Source organism: Cervus elaphus, chromosome 18, assembly GCF_910594005.1.
Source record: "Cervus elaphus chromosome 18, mCerEla1.1, whole genome shotgun sequence".
NCBI lineage: Eukaryota > Metazoa > Chordata > Mammalia > Artiodactyla > Cervidae > Cervus > Cervus elaphus.
In genome coordinates this window covers 116,193,845-116,219,803 of record NC_057832.1, presented here as the reverse complement: position 1 = coordinate 116,219,803, position 25,959 = coordinate 116,193,845, and the positions used below count along the sequence as shown (strand labels likewise).

General features: G+C 38.6%; 1 protein-coding gene across 1 annotated transcript in view; it reads right to left on the bottom strand.

The window, feature by feature from the left end:
- CNTNAP2 (contactin associated protein 2) overlaps positions 1-25,959 on the bottom strand; it is a 2,205,784-nt gene that overhangs the window by 716,144 nt on the left and 1,463,681 nt on the right. The window contains exon 14 of the mRNA XM_043872451.1: positions 9,963-10,163. Within this exon, the coding sequence (XP_043728386.1) occupies positions 9,963-10,163 (201 nt within the window). The remainder of the gene's footprint in view (positions 1-9,962; positions 10,164-25,959) is intronic.

Here is a 25,959-nt window from a genome sequence, read left to right as displayed (position 1 = left end):
ATTTCAGTCTATATTTTAAGGAAAACGTTACCTTAAAAAACTATCATCTTTGTCTTCCTGTGTGCTCACAGCATCCAGCAAAGTATTTTGTATTCAAGTGAATGTTTGCTGAATACATGACTAATCCCTCAATAATAATCTAGATAGTTTCAAGATATTTTTTATAGTAAAACTCTCTTTTTTTCCATATCTTGTTTAAGTATTTTGAATGGAGCTGGAGGAATCGGGCTCCCTGACCTCAGACACTACGACAAAGCCACTGTAATCAAAACAGTATACTGCTGGCAAAAAAAGACATATAGATCAATGGAACAGGACAGAAAGCCCAGAAAGAAACCTGAGCATTTGTGGTCAGTTAATCCATGACAAAGGAGGCAAGAATATACAATGGAGAAAATGCATTCACTTTAAGAAGAGGTGCTGGGAAAACTGGACAGCTACATATAGAAGAATGAAATCAGGACATTCTCTAACACCATATACAAAAATTAACAGAAAATAGATTAAAGCCCTAAAAGGAAGACAGGATATTATAAAACTCCGAAGAAAAATGTAGGCAGAACACTGTTTGACATAAACTGCAGCAGTATTTTTTTGATCTGCCCCCTAGAGTAATGGAAATAAAAACAAAAATAAACAAACAGGACATCAGTTCAGTTCAGTTGGTCAGCTGTGTCTGACTCTTTGTGACCCCGTGGACTGCAGCCCGTCAGGCCTCCCTGTCCATCACCAACTCCCAGAGTTTACTCAAACTCATGTCCATTGAGTCGGTGATGCCATCCCACCATCTCATCCTCTGTTGCCCTCTTCTCCTCCCACCTTCAATCTTTCCCAGCATCAGGGTCTTTTCCAATGAGTCAGTTCTTCGTGTCAGGTGGCCAAAGTATTTCAGCTTCAACATCAGTCCTTCCAATGAACATTCAGGACTGATTTCCATTAGGATGGACTGGTTGGATCTTGCAGTCCAAGGGACTCTCAAGAGTCTTCTCTAACACCACAGTTCAAAAGCATCAATTCTTTGGAGCTCAGCTTTCTTAATTAAACTCTAAAACTTTTGCACAGCAAAAGAAACCATGAACAAAATGAAATAATCTGTGGATTAGGAGGAAATTTGCAAATGATGCTGCTGACAAGGTATATATTTCCAAATTATACAAGCAACATATACAACTTAATGTAAAGAAACCAAACAACCCAATCAAAAAATAGGCAGAAGACTTAAATAGACATTTCTCCAAAGAAGACATAGAGATAGACAACATGCACATGAAAAGATGCTCAACATCACTAATTATTAGAGGAATGCAAGTCAAAACTGCAATGAGGTATCACCTCACACCAGTCAGAATGGCCATGATTACAAAGTCTACAAATAGTAAATGATAGGGAGAATGTGGAGGAAAAGAAACCTTTCTACATTATTGCTTGAAATGTAAATTGGTACAGCAACTATGGAGAACAAAATGGAAGTTCCTTAATAAACTAAAAATAGAGTTACCATATGATTCTGGAATCCCACTCCTGGACACATATCTGGAGAAAACTCTAATTAAAAAAAAGATGCATGCATCACAAAGTTCATAGCATCACTATTTTACAATAAGCAAGACACGGAAGCAACCTCAGGGTCTATTGACAAATGAATGGATAAAGAAAATGTGGTATATATACACAATGGGATATTATTTAATCACAAACAACAATGAATAATGCTATTTGCAGCACCATGAGTGGACTTAGAGATTATCATATTAAGTGAAGTAAATCGGACCAAGACAAATATAATATCATTTATATAGGGAATGTTAAAAAATGATATAAATGAACTTATTTACAAAACAGAAATAGACTCAGAGACATAGAAAACAAGTTTATCATTATCAAAGAGGATAGTGGGGGTAGGGATGGAAGAGAGAAACTGTAATTTTGGAATCAACACATAGACACAAATATATATATAAAATAGACCATCAACAAGACCTATTGTATAGCACAGGGAAATATCTTGTAACAATCTATAATGGAAGAGAATGTGAAAAAGAATATATATGTGTATATAACTGAACCACTTTGCTATATACCCAAAAACTAATAAAATATTGTAAAGTAACTATACATTAGCTAAAATGATTAATAATATCATAATTTATAAAAGTTAGCCAATTAGGTTTATGCTCACTGTAGGTTATTAAAATGGATAATTTTAAAGACAGTATACAATGAAAAAGCTTATGATTTAAGTACATGAGATAATTCTCAAATTTTAAGAGAGTGATATAGGATCATTTTAAAGTTCTCGTTCATTTCTATTATATTTATTAAAAATGAAGTTAAATGCAGCTATGTGTGTGTGAAGTTACACACACATAAGCACTCACAAAGTAAAAATGGCAGCAATAAAAATAATCTTTATGAAGTTAGAGAATGTTCTTTAAAATCTCACCTTAAAGTTCAAAACGTTGGCAACTTGAAATGAGCACATTTTTAGTGGAAGCCAGACAAGCTACCCTCAGTAAATCTGACCTTAAGATTAATTTCCTAATCAGAAATATTGGACTTGACCCAAAACCCTTTAACAAAGAGTATTTCTAATCATAAACAGAAGTAAAGGCCGAGAGAGAAAATGTTCTTTCATGGTGGTTGAAGAGATGGGGTGGGCTCAGATAATACTGCATGTTCACACTTTCTTAATGTGTCAGAATAAAGAAGTTTATAACAGATTTGCCTTTGAACCCCAGCTTGCGCACTTCCAGCTGTAGTAACATTCAGCGACTTTATTCACCTCTCCGAGTCTTATTTTTTGCAAAACAGAGAAAATAAAACCTACTTTGCATAACTTTGAGAGTTAAATGGGATATAATGTCACTAATAGTATTGGTCAATACAATTTCATGGAAATCTCCACCCTTTCCTTCATCTCCTTTCTCAGAGGAGGTGCTCATTCTTTGCAAGGCAAATTCTGTACTCTGTTCTTATTCTCCTGGGACCTATTACATGCCTTTTTTGTTATATCTTTAGCTGCATCCTCTCCATTGCCTCCCACATTTATAAACTAACTCATAACTCCCTTATTCTTAAAAATCCCAAATCCTTGCTTAGGCTCTGCCTTCCAATTAAGCAGTACTTCTATATTTAGGCATCCCTTTACCATGAAAATTTTTTAAAACTTTCATTTGCTCTTTCCTTTTCCCATTTATTCTTCAGCAGCTCCACTCACCAGATCACACAGACATGAAACTCCAGTGGCGTCACTACAGCCAAAGCCAGGGCTGGCTTCCTTTTGCGATGTTTTCCCACTGACCACATCTAAGTTTCCCTGTTTTTGTTTTCAACTTGTTGATTGCTAAATACACATTTTCTTTGGCTTGCCCATTTAAGGCTTTTCTAATTTGATTCTCTTTCTACTGCTCTGATCATGACTTTTGAGTCCCTGTAGTTAGCAGCATCCTCTCCTTGAATCACTTCTGCAAACTAGGGTTTTCTTTCTTTCTATTGGTTTCCTGCTCCTCCCATAACTTCTTTGAGTCATCTTGTGAAGGCTTTACAACTTTCCTAGTCATTCACTTTAGCTTTATTCCTGGGGACATGGGAAGACTGCATTTATCCCTCCCCTAAAGTTACTCCGCCTATATGCAATCACAGATCCTGTTCATTCTACCATCAAAACTTAAAAAAAAAAAAATCCTCTTAATTCCCAGTGATCCTCCTAGTCTGCCAGTCTCAGCTGTACTCCTGTGACATTATGCAAGATGATCTTGTCACACAAACTCTGTCCTTCTTGGATTCTACTATCCTCCATCTCATAGCCAGAATTCTCCTACTTGTAACGATTCCCTTGCCCTTCCAGTGAAACCCTTGCCATCACACACTGATCTCAGCCTCCTTTCCTCTCTTTCTCTCTTACCCTAGGTTCTCTGCTGCAGCCACTCTGACCTCTATCATTTCCTTCCAAGTACTGTGTTCCTTGACCTGCATCTCAGAATGGTACCCATTCTCACATCTCACATCAAGAAGTCCCCCTGCCATTTTTTCTTAGTTAGCATGTATGAATCCTTCACATCTCAGTCTACATATCATAATCCCTGATACACAAGAAACAAAACATATTTGTGGACTGATTATCTCATCCATTATTCCAGCTGAGACTGATCAAATCCTATCCACATTGCTGAAATAGGCTCTTACTTTTCCCTGTGGTCGCTCAGTCTCTTTTAACTACAGGATTCTGTAATGAAGATGCTAGTTGCCTGGGTTTAGAACATTGCTAGATTTAATTTTCTATTTTACCTTTTAGTTATTACTATTTTCTTTGCCTGTTTCATTTAATTGTATCCTCCAATCTCAATACAATTATTTAACACAATAATTAATTAGAAAAATGATTAATCTTTTGATTAACATACTGACTAGTCACAATAAATCTCATTCATGGAAAACAGCAATCTTTAGTTGCAGTTGAGTGATGTTTTATCTATGTTGTTTCAAAAGTTAAATAATGCATATCACAAACAGAAAATTCACTTTGGAGAAGACTCGTGAGAGTCCCTTGGATGTCAAGATGATTAAACAATCCCAAAGGAAATCAACCCTGAATATTTTTTGGAAGGACTGGTGAAGCTGCAGTGTCAATACTTTGGCCACCTGGTGCAAAGAGCCAACTCATTGGAAAAAACACTGATGCTGGGAAAGACTGAAGGCAAAAGGAGAAGGGAGCTTCAGAGGATGAGATGGTTGGATGGCATCACCAACTCAATGGACATGAGTTTGAGCAAACTCCAGGAAATAGTGAAGGACAGGGAAGCCTGGTGTGCTGCAGTCCATGGGGTCACAAAGAGTCAGACACAATTTAGCAACTGAACAAAAGCAACCAAACTTTAGAATTTTTTCTAAAAATAGGTTATAAGTTACAAAGCCAGAGTCAAGTTCTTGTCTTTTATGTGTATCTCTGTTAGTTGCTCAGTCATGTCTGACTCTTTGAGACCCCTTGGACTACAACTTGCTAGGCTCCTCTGTCCATGGAATTCTCCAGGCAAGAATACTGGAGTGAGTTGCCATTTCCTTCTCCAGGGAATATTCCTGACCCAGGGATCATATCTGGGTCTCTGAAATTGCAGGTGGATTGTTTTATGCTGAGGCATCAGGGAAGCCCTTTCTTGTGTTTCAGATGACACCAAATCATAGAGTAGTAACATTAAAGTATACTGAATTTTATGCAGCTTACTTTACAGGCAATTGTGAACATAACTCCTTTCCAATAGATACAAAATCCAACAGTAAACTATCCAGAAGTATGAATAATTTATATTTCTTCTTTCTAAAAAATAAACTATAGAACTATGACTTATGAGAACAAAACTACATTACACAGTGAAAAGAAATGAGCACTGGGAACCAATGAAAACAACACTAAATATAGTCATAAAAATAGAAAAAACACATCAACTTTATATGTCTATAATTAAATAAATATTTATATATGTAGGGAATACTTTAGCAGAAAATGCTATATTAGAAAGTATAACTTTTATAAAATAAATACATGACAACAGTGCATCTTAGATACACAGGTAAGCATTTAAAATCAGGCTAAAAGGTTTTGTTCAAATAGAGAGAAATATTTTTGCCATCTAAAAGCATTAGGATTGTTGACCGAGACAACTCATGTGGTAACTAATGAAACTTCTACTGGTGTCTAATTTATCAAATTCAACTCCTGAGATATCTATTTTCAGAAGTAGATTTCATTGTTTAAAGATTTCTGCCTTTCATTAATTTCAGATATCAGTATATTTGCAGTTCTAGGGATATAAATACAAAACGTATTGACATCCTTGTGGTTTTGGATAGCTATGAATGTTGTTTTCTTTTTTCTCTGTATGGGTAGAGTTTATTTATAATTTCAAATTGGTATGAAATAAAATAACTTTGTCTTGTTTCTATGTCTTTCGTAAAGTTGATTAAGCACAACTGAATTAATAGCTACTTTGCAAGAATAGGTATGACCATAAAGAATGGCAAAAGCATTATTTTAAAGTTGATTCTTTTTAAAATTTTTGTAGTAATAAAAAGAAGTGATAACATTGCAAGTCATATATTACTATTCTTGTAAAAGTTGTGAAAGACCATTAATGAGTAAATCTACATTTGTTAGCTAATGGTTAGATACAATCAAACATTTATCAAAACAAAATTGAGGTCCGTATACATACAAAATCAACTCTTTATCATAAGTATCACTAGAAATTATAGAGCCCCAAATGAACACTTGAGGAAAAGGCTCTTAAAACCAAGAATAACATTTTAAGCGCAAAGCTATTACAAACCCATTTGATATTCATCTTAATTGCCTCGACTATAATGAATATACTTTGTATTCAAACAGATGTCACAAGTACTACTGCAGAAGTTTCAATATAATTCAGCTTTAGTTAAGAAGGAGTAAATGGATACTTAAAAAGGAATGTTACCAGGAAGGAAGGAAAAAACCAATTACAGCAAACATCAGCTCCTTAAAATAGCAAATTAAAAATTTGTATTAAATTGTGTTCTTTTATACTTGGACATATGCAGAATATAGTAACAAGGAAAACTTGCTGTATCAACCACTCCTTTTCCTTGCCTCAGCTGTCTACTGATTAATTAGCCCGGAAAATAGAAATTGGGATGTGAAAAATGACTAAGAAGAGTTGGCTGAAACTCACTTTACAACATTTAGTCTATGAAAAGGATTTTTAAAATGCCACTATGCCAATTTATTCTAGCTGGAGGAACAGGTAGTTATGTATGCCATTTTATTTCCATTGGTCAGACGGTTCTAATATTCCCTTTAATCTTCTTTCACACAGAAGACTAACACCTTAAAATCCAAATTTTATCCTCATGCCATAAATTAAAGATGGCATTTTTGAATATAGAGTTCACAGATTGACCCATGGATGTTTGTTAAAAGCAGACATTCCTGTGCCCTGACCAAGTTCTACCGAGTCAAAATCATGGGAATCACCATTGTGATGAGCCATCTGAAAATTCTGATGTTCACGCTTTTTTAAAAACAACTGTCTGAATATTGGATGAAGTAATATTTAAAACGATGCATTTTTCATTTCATTCCAGTCAGCAAACATTTATTAATTACCAATTCTATGTGAGTACAAGTTGATACATGGAAGGTATCTCCTAAGGCAAGAAGCATGTGGTAATATTATTTTCAAGGTACAGTTTATAAAGTACAATAATAATTTGCAAATGTTTGGAAACACAAAGAAAATAGTGCACTTACTGTGCAGATTAACAATTCATTCCTGATTTCAATTTGGTAGTTCTTCTCCTGAAAAGGTGTCTGGAGTTTGAAGAGAAGTGCATTTAGCTTATTATTAGAAAACATAACTGAAGTGTTGCTTAAAGATAGATTTATCCCATGTTTCCTGATGGTTTTCGACATCCTGTGTTTTCAAAAGGAGGGTAATAAGTGTGAAAGGCTTCTTGGTGGCTGGGGGAAGGGAAGGAAGGAAATACAAGGCCAGAGGCTCTAAAAGTCCACTTCTTCCCTTACCTCCAGCCCAATCCTCATGCTGCCTGAACTGAACTGTAAGATAAACTTATTTGGAAGCTGACTTGTATTTTCTAACCACCAGAGCAAAATGCAAACAAGTAAAAGTTGACTTTGGAGTTTAATAGAAGAATGGAAGAAATAAGGAAAATAAAGCTCAGGGTACCAATTTATTTTTCTTAGTCAGCAGTTTTCCCTCAGGCCTGTCCTACCCTGGACTGGAGTCTCTGGAATGAACTTCGACAAGGCGCTCTCCCTCATGAAGCAGCACAGACAAGCTGATGGGACTCATTCATTGCACCCAGCGCCCTGGGCTTTCTCAGTCCTTGGCTGACATTTCCCAGCACTGGAAGCAGGATCCAGTTAAAAATAATAATAATAATAATAAATGAATAAAAGATTGTGACAGGTGAAGGTGGATAGAAAAACAGCTGTAGGAACTTAAAGGGATTTCAGGACACACAGTCACGTGTGGTCTCTGGGTCAGCAGTTTCACCACCACCTGGGAATCCACTGTACTAATCTGCTCAGGCTGCCATAACAAAATACTACCAAATCGTTGGCTTAAAAAAATCGACATTTATTTTCTTGCAGTTCTGGAGGCTGTAAGTCCAAGATCAAGGCGCTGCCAGTTCGGTTTCTGGTGAGAGCTGTCTTCTTGGCTCTTTCTCTTTTTATAAACCACCAGTCCAAGTAGATTAGGAAGCCAGTCTTAAAACCTCATTTAATCTTAATTATCTCCTAAAAGCCCTATCTCGAATACAGTCATATTAGGGATTAGGATATCAATATATGAATTTTGGGTGACATAATTCAGTCCATAGCACTTAGTACAAATGAAAATTCTGGAGCCCACCTGACACCCATTGAGTCAGAATTTCAGGGAATGGAGCCCTGCCATTTGCATTTTATTAATCCCTCCTGGTTATCTGCATGCATGCTAAAACCCGAGAAGTCCAGGCCATCAGGAAAAATTGCCAGCATTGCATTTAGTTTCCTTCATAGTGTCTCCCATTTTTACTTTCAGCCTTATTTCTTACTGCTCTTCAACATGAACTCTACTTCTGCTAAACCACTTCTCACCATGACCTGAAGGATCTTTCGTATTCTGTCTTCCTGACTCTTGTTTACCCACCACAAATTGCCTTTCAATGTCTTTAATAAAGCATCACTTCAACATCGCAGCCACGGTCAAGTCTTCTTTCTCTAAATAGCAGAAGCACTAATTGTCTGAATCAATCCTTTTCATATTTTACATATCTTACTTTCTTACAGTTCCTAGGTTATGCTTGTCTGTGAGTACAAGGCTTTATACATAAAAGCACTGTAATCTTCAAAACAGTATATATGGTTCTGCTTATAAGTATTCTCTGTAAGTAACTCCCTGCAACACTGGCCCAATACAACAATGATTTAGGGCACAAAACAGCCCATTGGTCTCTGACATAATGCCACTTCCAAACTTGTTTAATAATTTAAAAATAATCAATATACTATTTGCTATTTACTAAATTCTTAAGTGCATTAAGACTTGTAATAAGCCCTTAGTACATTATCTCATTAAATTTTCACAATCACTCTGAAATAGTATCCCTATTTGACTGAAAGACATTGGAAATTGAGGCAGAGGGGTTCAGTGAACCCCAAAGTCACATACCCAAGAAGAAGCCAGGATGAAAAGTGTGAACCTGTTTCTTTGACTCAAAGCATATGCTTTATTTCCACTATTTTATACTATAGATGGAGAGATTAGGTTGCTGTCAACGTATTGAATTAACTGCCAAGAATCCCAAAGTATATGTCTCTTGTGGTAAAGATATTTCCAATATATCCTTTATAAATTCTCCAATTTTCTGTACCCCCAACACACACATATAAATCCTTAAGCATTGTTAAAATAAGGCATCATGAAAAAAAATACAAACAAACAACAACAAAAAAGGCAGACTTCCTGAGACCAACAGATACTATTAAATGACTACAGACAATGAAGAGCTCTAAATTCTATCACTATTCTATATGCTATTTACCTGCAGACAGCCTTTGGAATTCTTTCATCTGTACATTAAAGACAACTGAAGAACTCAGAGGGAATTACTTGAAAGTTCACAAGGAATTCTCACAAACTTTTGCCCAAAGCAAATACTGATAATTATGCACTAGAAGCACTCACACACACACACATGCATATAAAACTGAAAAAGTAAGAAACAATGGATTTTTTTTTTTAACAAAAACTGTATGTACTTAAGTTCCTTCTCCAGAAAACAAGTGGTTCTATTTTACTTTCACAGCTGCCTGCACTTTGAAGACTGGACTGTTAAAATAATAAGCCACACCTGTTGGATTGTGATGGCAATTCCAAACACCAGCTGAGATAGTAATTAAAAGTAACACTCCATTCTCAGCCTACCTGGGGTGTTCAACAACCTCGACATCTTGCAGAAATAGGAGACATACTGCTCACAGTACTCGGCGCTGCTGGTGATGGCGCTGATCTGGTCCATGGAGGCGCTGTATATGAGCTGTGTTACTGAGTACTTTTCTGGGTTGTAGCCCACCACCGTCGTCTGCATCTGCAAATCGTGAGACACGATGGTCCACACTTTGTCCTCTGTGGGGAGAGAAAGGCCAGGACAATGGGTCATTAGTATGCAAGTGCATCTTCAAAAGTCAGAAAACAAGTCAGAAAGCTGCACTTTCACTGGTTGTTTTCTATGAACAGATACAGAACAGAGTTAAGGATTCAGTTCAGTTCAGTCGCTCAGTCGTGTCTGACTCTTTGCCACCATGGACTGCAGCACGCCAGGCTTCCCTGTCCATCACCAACTTCCGGAGCTTGCTCAAACTCATGTCTGTTGAGTTGGTGATGCCATTCAAACACCTCATCCTCTGTTGTCCCCTTCTCCTCTTGCCTTCAATCTTTGGATTAATCTTTGAGTTAAGGATAGCAATCATTAAAATAACTCCTACTCACACCTAAGTTCTGTGTATATTGACAAAGTAGAAAAGTAGTATTTCTTTTATTAAAAACGAACACAAGATATCTTAAAACAAACAGCCTGAGTATCTGGTGGGATGCTCTAAAACCTGCAGCACTGGACATGAGGCGCACTGTGTTCCAATGCCTTCCCAGCGCTCTAACCCTTCATCCCTCCTGCAGAACAATCTCGGCTCCCTCCTAAATGAGCCACGTGCTCTCTAGTCTCTGGAGCTTTGTTTGCTGTAATCAGAATATGCATCCTCATCTTGTCAACAAATGTTCTTCTCACCCTGACCTTTCCGGTAAAATTAGACACTGCCTGCTCTGTTATTGAAATGCTCTATACATGTGGAATGATGCAAATCAGCAATTATCTTGGTGTTTTGAACCCTGAAACTTTCAATATATGAAAAGGAGAAGCATCTAGAAGATTGATGAGATGAAATTAAAATCCTACAAAGTTATGCATTTGAATTAGAAGCATCACTGTGAACCCATGATGATGTTGTTATCTTTTTAAAAATATGCCCTAGTTCTTTCCACTGAAAAAACTCCCCAAACAAGGACCAACTTCTGGCAACAGTTGTCATCACTCAATACTGTTTTCCATTAAGAGAAAACTAGGGTCCTGGAGAAATGTCTGATTCCAGGACTAGAGATAGTTAAGAGGAGGCTGGAACATGCTGCCACTTCAGAAACAAACTACTGGAGACAAAGTGTGGTTCAAAAATTCTCCAAGGCCAAAAAAATTTAAAAAAAAGATTTAAATTAACATCAATAAGAATTTCCTGCAATAAATTAAAATACATATTTAATCCCATGAATTCACAAAAATGAAATGTTCAAATTTTGGAAGGTGTTAGGTAACTAATTCATTATTTTGAAAACTGGTAAATAAAGGCAAAGAATCCAGAATTTAGTGTACCTTAGTTATATGAATCTTAAAGTAACTAAATACTCTTTTTGTGGAAATATTTCAACCCCTAAACAAAGGCCAAATGATAAGAGTGTCATCATTTGGTAACTTCTAACAAGTTAGTAGGGTCTATGTAGGATTGTTCATGGCTGCAAATAAACCCAACAAGTGAAACCAGAGATGTGCCCCTGGAGCTCTGGAGGCGGGGGCAGGCATATAGCACTTCAGGTGGGGGGTGTGGATAAAACTCAGACATGGATTTCACCAAGTTTATGGACCTACCTGCCAACTTCTAGTAAAGACAGGGGGAGGGGTAGATGTTAAATGACACCAAACATGGAAAACTGTATACATCACACAACCCAGTTTTTCAACAACCGAGGGATAACTTACAAGGGAAGACAGTGAGAGACACTCACACACACAGACAGAGTCAAACAGACAGACAGACAGCTTTAGGTTGAGAGAAACATCCTGAACGTGCCCCTCTTGCGGTCTTCCTATTTCAGGAGGTGGTAGCTCCACTGCTCCAGTTCTGGGACAAAGCCCTCTCTCCGGCCTCCTCCTGCACCCCATCAGGGATGTCCACGTGCTCCGCCTTCACTCATTACTCAGCATCCGGGCCTCCTCGCCCCGCGCCCACGACTGCTCTGGTCCAAGCCTGGGCCCCTCGCCGGCACATCCCACAATGACCTTTAACCGGTCCCCCGTCCCCCTCCGCCCCTTGTCCCTTCACGTCTACCTTCAACAAAGAGCCATGCTGAGATTTCAAGTACAAGGCAGCTTCTGACACAGCTCCGAGTCCCTACACGGCATCTGGTCTTATTCACAAAGTCCATTTCTTAGACTAGCCAAGGGCCCGCGGAGGTCTGGCTCTTCCTTGCAGCCCTACCGCGTGCTCCTCTGGCTCTGATCATGCTGACCTCCTGGTGCTCCTCAAACAGGTCAGGCGGGCCCCTCCATGGAGACTCGCGCTGGCTCTTTCCTGCGTCCAGAGCCATCTTTGCTCAGACCCCCTCTGACCCCTCCTTCTCCAGCTCTGAGCTCCAGTGACGACCTTTCCTGCCCCGAGTCCCACCCCCACCACAGTTGCTCTTAATCTACCTGTTTACCTTTGTTTTCATCCATAGCATTTATCTCTATCTTAGGGCACATTTATTTTTTTTTCATTTATTTTTATTAGTTGGAGGCTAATTACTTTATAATATTGTAGTGGTTTTTGTCATACATTGACATGACATAGGCACATTTAAATTATTTTAAAAAGTATCTGTCTCCCTCCATGAGAAGGAAAGAAACCAGGGATTCTTTTCAGTGCTATATGCACCAAGCTTACAGTGATAATTGGCACACAGTAGGACTTCAAATCCATTGGAGAAGGAGATGGCACCTACTCCAGTATTCTTGCCTAGAAAGCCCATGGACAGAGTCTGAGTCTGGTGGGCTACAGTCCGTGGGGTCACAAAGAGGTGGACATGACTTAGCAACTGATCACAGGATTTCAAAAACATTAGTTGACTAGAAGAATGAACCAATGAAAATAAATAGAATACAAACATTTGATCTGAAAATAACAGGGGGAAAAGTGGAAGCAGTGACATGTTATTTTCTTGGGCTCCAAAATCACTGAGGATGGTGACTTCAGCAATGAAATTGAAAGACACATGCTCCTTGGAAGTAAAGTTATGATAAATCTAGACAGCATATTAGAAAGCAGAGACATCACTTTCCTGACAAAGGTCTGTAGAGTCAAAGCTATAGTTTCTTCCAGTAGTCATGGAGAGACGTGAGAGTTGGAACATAAAGAAGGCTGAATGTCAAAGAACTCATGCTTTGAAACTGTGGTGCTGGAGAAGACTCTTGAGAGTCCCTTGGACAGCAAGGAGATCAAACCAGTCAGTCCTAGAGAAAATCAACCCTGAATATTCATTCAAAGGACTGATGCTGAAGTTGAAGCTCCAATACTTTGGCCACCTGATGCAAAGAGCTGACTCATTGGAAAAGACCCTAATGCTGGGAAAGATTGAGGGCAGGCAGTAAAGAGAGCAACAGAGGATGAGATGGTTATAGCATAACCGAATCAATGGACATGAATTTGAGCAAATTTCAGGAGATAGTGAAGGACAGGGGAATATGGCATGCTGCAGTCCATGCAGTTGCAAAGAGTTGGACAAGACTTAGTGACAGAACAACAACGGGAACTTTTAAAATCACTTTAGCTCAAGTTCTGTGGAGACTACCCCAAGAGATTGTGAACAGACCACTTCACCCCTCTGAGCCAGAATTTCCCTTCATCTATTGCAACATGCTTCTTTATCAGATGACTTTCCAGCTTGCTATTCTTAAATCAATTTTAAAAAGTTGAATTATAGTGCCATTGTAGTCTTTTTCTATAGGATAATTAATTTTCCGGGTTTATCTTTAGGCTGATCAGAATTGTCTTCTTTGAGCTCCTCTGATATGGCAAGGAATATTTTGGTATGGACATGAATTGTGGTGTGGACATACCACAATATATTTTGGTATTTCTGTCACTTTCTGACATGATTCTGAAAACAAACTGTCATTTATATACAGACTTGCAGACTTCCCTTTACATAATTAAAAATCAATTAATTGAATTAGGTAACTTCTATCTCTTTTCTGCTACAATCAGTCTGTGGCACAAAATTCTCAGATGTTTATCACCACTTACTTTTTCCTACTATATGACAAATACAGATCTAGTCAGCAAAGAAAATGTAGCAAAAAAAGCATTTGTACATTTTTGCAATTTACATTCTTATATTCTAGTGGGGAAAAGAAAACAGATAGTAAACAAAATTAAAAGAATATATATACATATACGGGCTTCCCAGATGGTGCTAGTGGTAAAGAACCTGCCTGCCAATGCAGGAGACTTAGGAGACATGGGTTTGATCCCTGGGTCAGGAAGATCCCCTGGAGGAGGGCACAGCAACCCACTCCAGTAATTTTGCCTGGAGAATCCCATGGACAGAAGATCCAGGCAGGCTACAGTTCATAGGGTTGCAAAGAGTCAGACAGAACTGAAGCAACTTAGCACATATATATGTATTTTTTTACATATATGTATTGTTTCATATATATCATCACCGCCATTCGCCAGTGATAATGATGGGAGAAAAACTGAATCAGAGAAGGGAAGGGTAGGCTGTGGGTATTGGAATTGTCCCCTGGAGAAGGAAATGGCAACCCACTCCAGTATTCTTGCCTGCTCAGTTCCATGGATAGGGGACTGGAGGGTTACTGTCTATGGAGTCGCAAAGAGTAGGGCATGGCTGAGCACACATGCACACATGCACGCATGATGGGGATTGCATTTGTAAACACAGATGAAACCATAAAGCCCTGAGAAAGTGACATTTGAATAAATAAGGTAGCTGTTCAGCCAGCCGTGTGGATGTCTGGGGAAAACAAGACAGAGGGAATGAAAATGTAAATATTCTAATTCTAGAATATTTCTAAGGGCATTTAGCTATTCAAGGAGACTGGTGAGTGAGGAAGGGGAGAGCGGCAGAAGTTGAAGTCAGAGATGTAACGAGGATGAGGGGATGGTGACCTTACAGTTAGATGGAAAGCCATTGACTTCAGAAAGTTTGAAGCAAGTGAAAGTAGTTTGTTTTAACTTATTTTTGACATACTATTGTTTGCTTCAGTAAAATTATACTTCAAAGGGCTTGAAAATAGTATATCTTTATAAAGATTTAAAACTTTTTATAGTGTCATGGCATTATAAATGGTAATATATAAGCTCTATTTTGATAGCACAAAACAATTACTGTTGATGCATCTTGCAAGTTATTTTTTAATGCTTTCATATTACATGTTGCAATGGCTCCTTTGGAGCTATTAAATCTTAAATGACAAATGGATATTAACAATTTTGCAGATATCCAGCATCTAGAAGAAAGTTACGCTGTATAGATTTTTCTTTGCCAGTATCATAAGTGGAAAAATCAAAAATTCCCATATTCACAGTGTGTTTATACAGTATGCATTATCAGATATGTGTGTAATGCAAATAGAAGCTACTATGCAAGGAAACTTCTAAATTTCTGCCACTGTTCCATTTTCATGAAGAAGCAATTGAAAAACTAGTGTGTCTCAAATACTCTCTTTGGATTAGCATGTTATGAAAATGGCCTTTGTGATTACTGAGTCCTTAGTATCTATCTCATGGTGCAATTACATATTTAAAAACTATAACAGTGTATATTGCTTTAAATATAGCTAATTGAACAATATGTCTCAAATACTGGGGCACATATGAAACATATTGTGGACACATTCCTCTCCTTGGAATTACGGGGTCCTCAAGATGACTCTGCTTAGTGACATTGACACATGTACATTAGAAAGGTCTCTCTGCTACCTGTATCAGTGACCCCCACATCCTTACCCTGCTGCTGCTGCTAAGTCACTTCAGTCGTGTCCAACTCTGTGCGACCCCATAGACGTCAACCCACCAGGCTCCCCCATCCCTGGGATTCTCCTTATCCTAACTAACTGTAATTCTCAAGGAACTCACTTCATGTGAACACAGTTCTTTGTACGGCTGGAGTTATGACCACGGCCTGATAAAGCTCGAAAATGACCAGTGAAAAAAGCAAAGAATTATTCCTTCTAGAATACAACCAGCTTCTCCATCATGTGTATGACTATTGTTTGACTCTTTTCCATGTTATCCATATGTAATCTGAAGTTCACAGTATAAAGCAGGTGTTTATACACAACATTTTAATTAAAGTCCAATCTGAGCTAAATCCAGTAGAAAAAAAAAATTGTCTCCTATACATCTGCAATTGCATCTAAGTGTTTCTGATTTTCAAACAGTACCATGGTATTGATTAGGGACCAATTTGTTAATCTGAGAGATTTTCATAACTTTATTTATATTAATCTGAAATGATCTCTAAAAATAAGGGAATATTATATTATAAATTACCTTAAATTTCTCCTCTTTCTCATAAACTGCATCTGATAAGTTAGTCTGTGGCTTTCTTTGGGCACAAAGTCTTGATAGCTATTATTCTGATTTAGTAAATCAACAACTGAACCTCAGCTGTGAAGAAGATATGAGCAAGGCTCTCCAATGAAATGCTATAGCATTAATAAGAACTGAATTAATAAGAAGGCTTATAGTAGGCTATCATAGAACATAGCCAAGGAGAGAGACTTACCATTCAAAGGAAATCATGTTCTCATGTGAAAAATTTTGAGTTCTACATAGTATCAATATAATGCCATTTTAGAGTATCCATTTTGACTCTCTTCTATTAGAGATTAAGAAACCAAGTGTAATGGAGTTACCACAAGATCCTACGATCCTACCCCTGCACATATATCCAGAAGAGACAAAAAGTCTAATTCAAAAAGATGAATGTAACTCAACACTCACAGCAGCGCTATTTACAAAAGCCAGGACACGGAGGCAAACTAAATGTCCATCAACAGATGAATGGGTAAAGATGTGTGTATATACTGTGTGTATACACACACACACACACACACACAGTGGGATATTACTTAACCATAAAAAGAATGAAATATTGCCATCTGCAGCAACACAGATGGACCTAGAAATTATCATACTGTGTGAAGTCAGACAAAGACAAATATCGTATGATATAACTTATATGTGGAATCTAAAAAAGTAATACACGTGAACTTATTTATAAACAGAAACAGACTCACCAAGACAGAAAACAAACCTATGGGGAAAAAGGTGGGAGTATTGGATTAACAGATACACTAATATATATAATATAGATAACAGAGATATACTCTGTAGCACAGGGAACTCTATTCAATATCTTATACTAACAATAATGGAAGAGAATCTAAAAAGGTATATATATATTTATATATGTGTGTGCACATGTGTGCTAAATCTCTTCAGTCGTGTCTGACTCTTCTCAGCCCCGTGGACTGCAGCCCACCAGGCCCCTCTGTCCATGGGGTTCTCCAAGCAAAAGTACTGGCAAGGGTTGCCATGCCCTCCTCCCGGAGATCTTCCCGAGCCAGGGATCAAGCTCACATCTCATGTCTCCTGAAAAGGCAAGCAGGCTCTTTACCACCACCACCACGTGGGATGCCCTATATATATGTGTATATATGAATATATTTTTATATGTGTGCATATTCAAATATATATGCTGTGCTCAGTCTCTCCAGTCATGTCCAACTCCTTGTGACCCCATGGACTGCAGCCCGCCAGGCTCCTCTGCCCATGGGATTCTCTAGGCAAGAATACTGGAGTGGGTAGCCATTCCCTTCTCCAGGGGATCTTCCTGACCCAGGGATCAAACCCGCATCTCCTGTATCTCCTGTACTGGGAGGTGGATTCTTTACCACTAAGCCACTTGGGAAGCCCATATATGTATATATTCATATATATATATAAATCATTTTGCTGTACATCTGAAACTAACCACTATATTGTAAATCAACTATTCTTCAGTAAAAAAAAAGAAACCAATTATCAGAAGTAAGTGGCTTAACAAAATGAATACAAAGAGTTAGTAGCAAAATAATGGAAATTTTGTCTCCTAATTCTGCATTGAGTGCTCTTTTCACTACCATATCTTTAGCCATATCTTTATCTTATGCTTGGTGACATGTCAAAACTTTTGTTGTGTTCCCCACATCACCCCATTAATTTTCAGGGAGCAGAGGAATGTATAGACATTATTTTAGACTTTTTAAGTATTATTTTAAATGACAATAATATATGCTATTACATCAAGAAAAAATGTCATAGAGCCGTAATACAATTCAATCATGCTCACATTCATAAATCATTACTCAGTTTTTTATATTTTAGCACCATGTTAGGTTCTGGAAGCACAAGGATGAAAGAGACTTCAGTTCCTGTCCTCAACAAGCTTGTAGTGCAAAGGAGGAGAGTAAACATTAAGCTTGCAATGACAAATTGCAAACAGGTGCTAAAACAGATCTATGCACAGGGTCCTGTGAGCTCACACGGAAAGCTTTAGAAAGCCCTGAAGGGACCAACAGGACAAGGTATTTTCAGTGAATCAAGAAGGTTAAATAGGGATGAGCCATATGACAACGGTGGTAACAGCAATATTACTCTTCTTACAACTCAGGCCGAATATCTTGGGGACAAAAGAGTTCAGTAAATGGGATCCTAATTGATTGGAAATTGAAGGGTCTGGGAGAGTGAAGTATAAGACTGCAGTCATAACAACTGTGTATGGGTTGAAAGGTCCAGCAGATCCTCATGGTGTGGGTGCTGGAAAGCTTCAGAGAGAGAAGATTCACTTATATTGTGACATTTTTACTTTCAAATTTTTTAACAGCTGTCCAGTTGCCAAGTCATGTCCAAGTAGCTATTTAAGTTTCTAGGTAGCTATTTTTTATTTTATTATTATTATTCTGGTTGCACTGGGTCTTCACTGTGGCATAGGGGCTCTCTCTAGCTGTGGGGCATGGGCTTCTCATTGTGGTGCCCTTTCTAGTTGTGGACCACAGGCTCTAGTTGCTCCGTGGCATGTGGGATCTTCCCCGATCAGGGATCAACCCGTGTCCCTTGCACTGGCAGGCAGATTCTTAACCGTGGGGCCACCAGGTGACTCCTGACATATTTTTAAAACTCTCTCTCCAAAGTCATATACAACAAGCCCATATACAACATCATACTCAACAGGGAACAGCTGAAAGCTTTTCCTCTAAAATATGGAGCATGCCAAGGGGAATAGGATTATAGATATTTGATGTTATATTCTTAATTTGGGTGTTGGGCATAAACCAGAAATACTTCACATCAAAGCAACGATTAACTGGTACCTTACTTCAGGTAAACTTTAGATGAATTCCCGATTTGCAGAAGCAGTAATCTAGGAAATATTGGTCACTTTACATGATCTATGTGTACCTTACTGCAGAAGTCACAAAACAGCTTCTTAGACAGTTGTTTACCTGAAGTATTAAACAGTTAAACAAATTAGGTTCTAACGATGGTAGGCTATAATTTTTTGTTTTTTTGTTTTATTTTTTGGTCATTTGTAGGATGATCTATACAAAAATTTCATCAATTGTGCAGGTAGATAAATTTTAAAAGACCATTAATTTCATTAGCCATTGTTTTGTTTAGAAGGTTTTTCTCAGTGGTTATGATCCTGCTGAGATAATTTAAATTATTAGAAATTTATGGTGTCATGTCTTTTCTCCCCAAATACATTTTGTGTGAGTATTAAAAGCACCTCTGTAACCTAGACCCTAAAATGATAAAGGCCATCTCACCATGGTGGGCTGTGATGGTCTGAGTTCTTCCATTATGCCAGCTATGTATGCAGCTCAGGTGGCATAAGCAGCTTTAATCACGTGTAGAGAAATAAGGTATATAAAGCAGATGGAACCCCTGCAGGAAGCACTGAGGAAATGAGCTAAAAGTACAGATGATGTTCTGCAGGTGGTGGAAAATGTTGATTATTTTTATGTTCACAATTCCAGCTCAAAGATGGATGACAAATGGAGTGCTGTGAGCAAGTATAAATAATGGTGGATCATTCATACCCACCTGAAGAACAATTTGGAGCCTATGTGTATCTTTTTTTCTAGGAAGACATTAGCTGTTTTCTGGGAAGAAGAATATTTGTTAATGTTTTTGTTCCACTGAAGAGATGTTAACATCTCTTTTACAATACAGCTAGAGTTATTGACTGCATTTATATCAATACTCAGACAAGCTAATCTTCCCTTTCCTTTCTCTCTCACACTGGGTAGAGATGTAGTTTGTGTGTATTTGATAGTCGGGAGTTCATCTCTGTGGCAATAAGATGTCTAACCATGTAGCAAGGAAATGCTATTCTTTGATTCTTGTACCTTATGGTAGTTAGACTTTGATCTGAGTTCGAACTTGGACACTAGGTAAATATCATCTTGGGTCAATGACTGACCATTTCTGTGGACCTTTAAAGATAACACTTCCTATTATTTTAAAATACCTTAAAATTATTGCACACACTTGGTTTAAGATATCACTTCAAATATTTTACTCTATCACACTGTCCTACTCATGGTTTGAACATGCCAGGTCTTACGGTTACAGCCTTAGCATGGCTCTTTCTTCTGCCTAGAGGCAGTTTTTCTAGATGGTCTCCAGGCTAACTCCCTCATCTCCATTTAGTCTTGATTTGAATGGCATGTTCTCATTGAGGTCTGCCAAATCTGTCTTATTTAAACTTACAATTCACTTTGCCTCTTACCTTCTCTATACCCATTGCATATACATATGGACTTCAAACGTAATACATAATATTTTTTTATTGTCTGCCTTCCTGCCCCACCTTCCTCATAGACTATAAACTTCAATATATCAGAGAATTTTTTTTTCATTTATTTTTATTAGTTGGAGGCTAATTTTTAAAATACATTTTGTTTACTGATGAATTTTAAATTCTTAAAATAGTACCTAGTAGTCTACAGAAGTTCATAAAAACTGTGCTATTAATATACCTTAACCCTTTCTTCACTTAGTTTTCAACAAACTTCTTTCACATTCATCATCAATAATGTAAAATACCCTGTAAAATACCCACTTAAAATATAGTTCATGGGCTTATAGATTCTGTCAGATAGCTCTACAATTTATTAAGCTTCACAAATAGACATTTTGAAAGTCTTAACAGGTCGAACAAAGTGATATTTGAAATTATAGAATCCTGGTACTGTACTTGCAATATTTTCAGGATTTTTTAAATCTTGTAAAGTGCAAGGATTTCTTAAGAGCAAAATAATGCATCCAAGATACAATAAGCTTCTTAAAGCCATCACCATTTTCTTTCTGAGTTGGACATTAAGATAATCATTCTGTGATAAATGTGCATCCATCTCCTTACATAGTAAGAGGTCCTGAACATAGGAGCTTTTGTTCATCAACAATTTGCTTTATTCCAAGCCCTGTTCTAGGCCCTGAGTGCACAAAGGCAAATAACATGTGCATCATGCCACCAAAGAAAAGAAAGGTACACAGAATAAGTAATGACTGTACACCTGAAAAATAACTTACCTTTTAATCAATTACCAGAACCATCCAAATAGTGAAATTTCACATACAAATCATAAACAAACCCACTTATAACCTGCACCATACCCTTTATCATATATAATGCATTCTTTAAAATTCTCTACCATTGTACTTTATATATATATTTTTATTGTTGGAGAATTTTATTTTCTGCTAGTATTTAGTTTAAACCTAAGTTGTATCAGGCTAACCTGAGAAATTATATTCTTTCTGAAGTTTCTATCTAAATAGCTTTGGTGTAGCAGAAAACATACAATTGAAAATGACAGTTTGATTCACTATTAACAGCATACAGTCTTAGAAGTCGGTGCTTCCTTTCATGTTGACCCTAGCTCACATTGCTCTCTGCCCCCTGAAAGTTGGGAAGAGCAAATGAATCCTTCAGTTCAGTCCAGTTGAGTCACTCAGTCCTGTCTGACTCTGCGACCCCATGGACTGCAGCATGCCAGGCCTTCCTGTCTATCACCAACTCCCGGAGCTTACTCAAGCTTATGTCCATTGAGTCGGTGATGCCATCCAACCATCTCATCCTCTGTCACCCCCTTCTCCTCCTGCCCTCAGTCTTTCCCAGCATCAGGGTCTTTTCAAATAAGTCAGTTCTTCACATCAGGTGGCCAAAGTACTGGAGTTTCAGCTTCAGCATCAGTCCTTTCAATGAATATTCAGGACTGATTTCCTTTAGGATGGAATGGTTGGATCTCCTTGCTGCCCAAGCAACTCTCAAGAGTCAACACCACAGTTCAAAAGCAACAAATCTTTGACGCTCAGCTTTCTGTATAATCCAACTCTCACATCAATGAATCCTAGCAATTTACATTTTGGAGGCACTAAGAGCCATGGTTTCAGTGACTTCTGATCAGAAAGTTAGTGGCAAGAGAAACAGGCTCATAGACAGAAAATAGATTTATGGTTACCAAAGGGGAGTGGGGGGGATAAATTAGGAGTCTGGGATTAGCAGATATAAACTACTACATATAAAGTAAACAAGGTCCTGCTATATAGTACAGGGAACAATATTGAATATCCTATAATAAAATGTAATGAAAAGAATATGAGAAAGAATATATATATATATATATATATATATATATATAAACTGGATCACTGTGCTATAGACCAGAAACCAGCACAACACTGTAAATCAACTATACTTCAATGAAAAAGAAAAATCTGTGGCCCTTTTCCCTCCTTTCAACCCAACCACCAGACTTGAATATATTTTTTTGATGATGCAGATAATATTTATCACCTAGGAAGAAAATCCCCAAATAATCAACTCCTCTAAGTATTTAATTTTCCCCATTAACTCAGTTTCTATTCACTGAAGCAGCCCCATTGTGAGGAACATTAGCACGACAGTCTGACAGATTAAGTTCCTTGGTGAGGATAATTAGCTAGAAATAAGTTTTTAGGCAAAGAACACCCTTAATATAGCAGAATTAACATATTCAAAGAAACTAAAACTGGTGTTCTCACTTTAGTTTTAACAGAAGTACAAATGTATCAGGTGATTTCACTTAAAAAAAAAAAAAAAAAAGATTCTCTCACTAAAATATTAAAGCACCTTTAAACCCAGCAAATTCTCCCCCCTGCCAAGAACACTCCCACCCGCCCTGGCTCCAAGTCCATCTGGTCTCAGCTTTTAAGTACTTTGCTAGAAAATATCACCCAATTCTCAAGCCCCAGTACCAGACCAAGTTCAGATTGGATATCCATCCGTCTCCATTTGCCTCCCTAACAATCCAGTTATCCCTGGGTTTACATTTCGGGCTACAGTCCAAAGGGTTGCAGGGTCAGACCCAACTGAGCACACAGGCATAGTTGCATTTCTCATATCGCACTTGAAACATATTTGTTGTAACCACAACTCTGCTATCCCTGAAGCATTATGGATATCACTGAACCCATACCATCTAACCAAGAACCTGGTACAGGTACTCAAGGGCTTAATAAACACTTGCTGAACGAATGAAATAGCACTGAGTTCAACCCTGGACTCAAGAAACAGATGCCGCTGAAGGATGCGGGGCAGAACTAAGGCTGAGGAGCCATTCTGCAGGGTGTGAGACTGAGGAGCGTGGATAAGAAGCACAGAATGATAAGAAGCATGACAGGTTCTCAGCAGAGGTAATGCAGTCCGACTTCTGTTTTTTAAAAGATGCCTGTGGCGGTCATTTGGAGAGCAGACTGGAGGGGGTTAGGGCAGAAGCAGACTGGCAGTGTGCAGCTCTAAATAGAGACAACGGCAGCTGGAATCAGGGGAGGTGAGATGGATGAGCTTGAACTATATATGATGGAAAACAGTAGAAAATAGTGATTGGTTGGATACAGCAGATAGTGGGCATGATGGTGAGGGGAGAGAGAGTGAGAAGTATGTAGAATGACTGTCAGCTTTCTAGCTTGAGTGAGTGGGAAAATGGAAGGACACATTTTGCTGGTTGAGAGGTCAAAAGTTCCGTTTTTAACAGGCTAGATTTGAGATGCCCTAGAGACAGTTAAATGCTGGCATCTGGTAAACAATTAGATGTAAACATCTGGGGATTAAGAGACAGGTTACAACTGGAGATGTTGAAGTCATACATAGCATATAATTGCATTTAGTGCCATGGAAATGAATGAGATAATGGAGGGGAGATGTTTAGAAAGACAGCAAAGAGAAGGAAGTCCAGGAAAAGGCCTGGGGGCTCCAATTTTTAGAGGTCACCGAGAGAATCTTCAAAGGAGACTGAGGCTATTTTAAATGGTGTTGTAATAAACACTAGAGTCCATGTATCTTTTGGCATTATGGTTTCTTCCTGATATATGCCCAGGAATGGGGTTGCTGGGTCATAGGGTAGTTCTATTTTTAGTATTTTAAGCAACTTCCACACTGTTCTCCATAATGGCTGCATGAATCTATCTGGAGAAAATCATAATTCCAAAAGATACATATACCCCAATGTTCGTTGCAGTAGTTTTACAATAGCCAGGTCATAGATGCAACCTAAATGTCCATCAACAGAGGATCAGATAAAGAAGATGTGGCACATATATACAAAGGAATATTGCTAAGCTAAGTGAAAGTCACTCAGTAATGTCCAATTCTTTGTGACCTCATGGACTATACAGTCCATGGAATTCTCTAGGCCAGAGTACGAGAGTGGGTAGCCATTCCCTTCTTCAGGGAATCTTCCTAGCCCAGGGACTGAACCCAGATCTCCCACATTGCAGGTGGATTCTTTACCAGCTGAGCCACAAGGGAATCCCAAGCATACTGTAGTGGGTAGCCTATCCCTTCTCCAGAGGATCTTCCCGACCCAGGAATCCAACTGGGGTCTCCTGCATTGCAGGTGGATTCTTCATGAACTAAGCTATCAGGGAAGCCCAATGGAATATTACCCAGCTACACAAAGGACTGAAATTGTGCCATGTGCAGAAACATGAGTGGACTTAGAGACCATCATCCAGAGTGAAGTAAATCAGAAAGAGGAAAACAAATGTTGTAAAGTAATACAAGTATGTGGAATCTAGGGAAATGGTACACATGAATCTATCTGCAAAGCAAAAATGGAGACACAGATATAGAGAACAAACATATGGACACCAAGGGGTGGGGTGACGGTGGGCTGAAATGGGAGGTTGGGATTGATATATATGCACCACTATGTGTAAAACAGATAACTAATGAGAACCACTGCATAGCACAGGAAGTGCACTCAACGCTCCGTGGTGCCCCAAATGGGAAGGAAATCCAGAAATGAGGGCATACGCGTGTACACGTTGCTGATTCACTTATAATGTCCCAAGATGGTGGAGCGGAAGGACGTGCGCTCCTTTCCTCTTGTGAGAACTCCAAAACTGCAACTCGCTGCCGAGCAACCATTGATGGGAGAATGTTGGATCCCACCAAAGAAGGATATCCCACATTCAAGGGCACAGGAGAAGCCCCAACAGTACTGTAAGAGGGGCGAAATCGTGTTTAGAATCAAACTCCATACCCGCCAGAGACGCTTGGAGGGCTCAAACAAAACCTTGTGTACACCAGGACTCAAAGACCCCACAGGAGACTGAGCCAGACCTGCCTTGGAGTGTCTGAGAGTCCCCTGCGGAGGCACAGATCAGCAGGCCTGCTGTGGGGACAGGGGCTCCGGCTGCAACAGAACTGGGAGGCGCTGCATGTGGCATAAATCCTCTTGGAGAAGGTGGCCACTAGCCTCACCACAGAGCCACCGGGCAGACGACCCACAGACTAGAGAACATTATATCAAAAAAGTCCTTGTGCTCTAGGGCCCACAACAGATTCCCCAACCTGGGGATCAGACAAAGGGACTGAGAATCCCCAGGGAATCTGACTTTGAAGGCCAGTGGGATTTGATTACAGAACTTCCACAGAACTGGGGAAACAGACACTTGGAGGGTACAGACAAAAGTCTGTGTGCACCAGGACCCAGGAGAAAGGA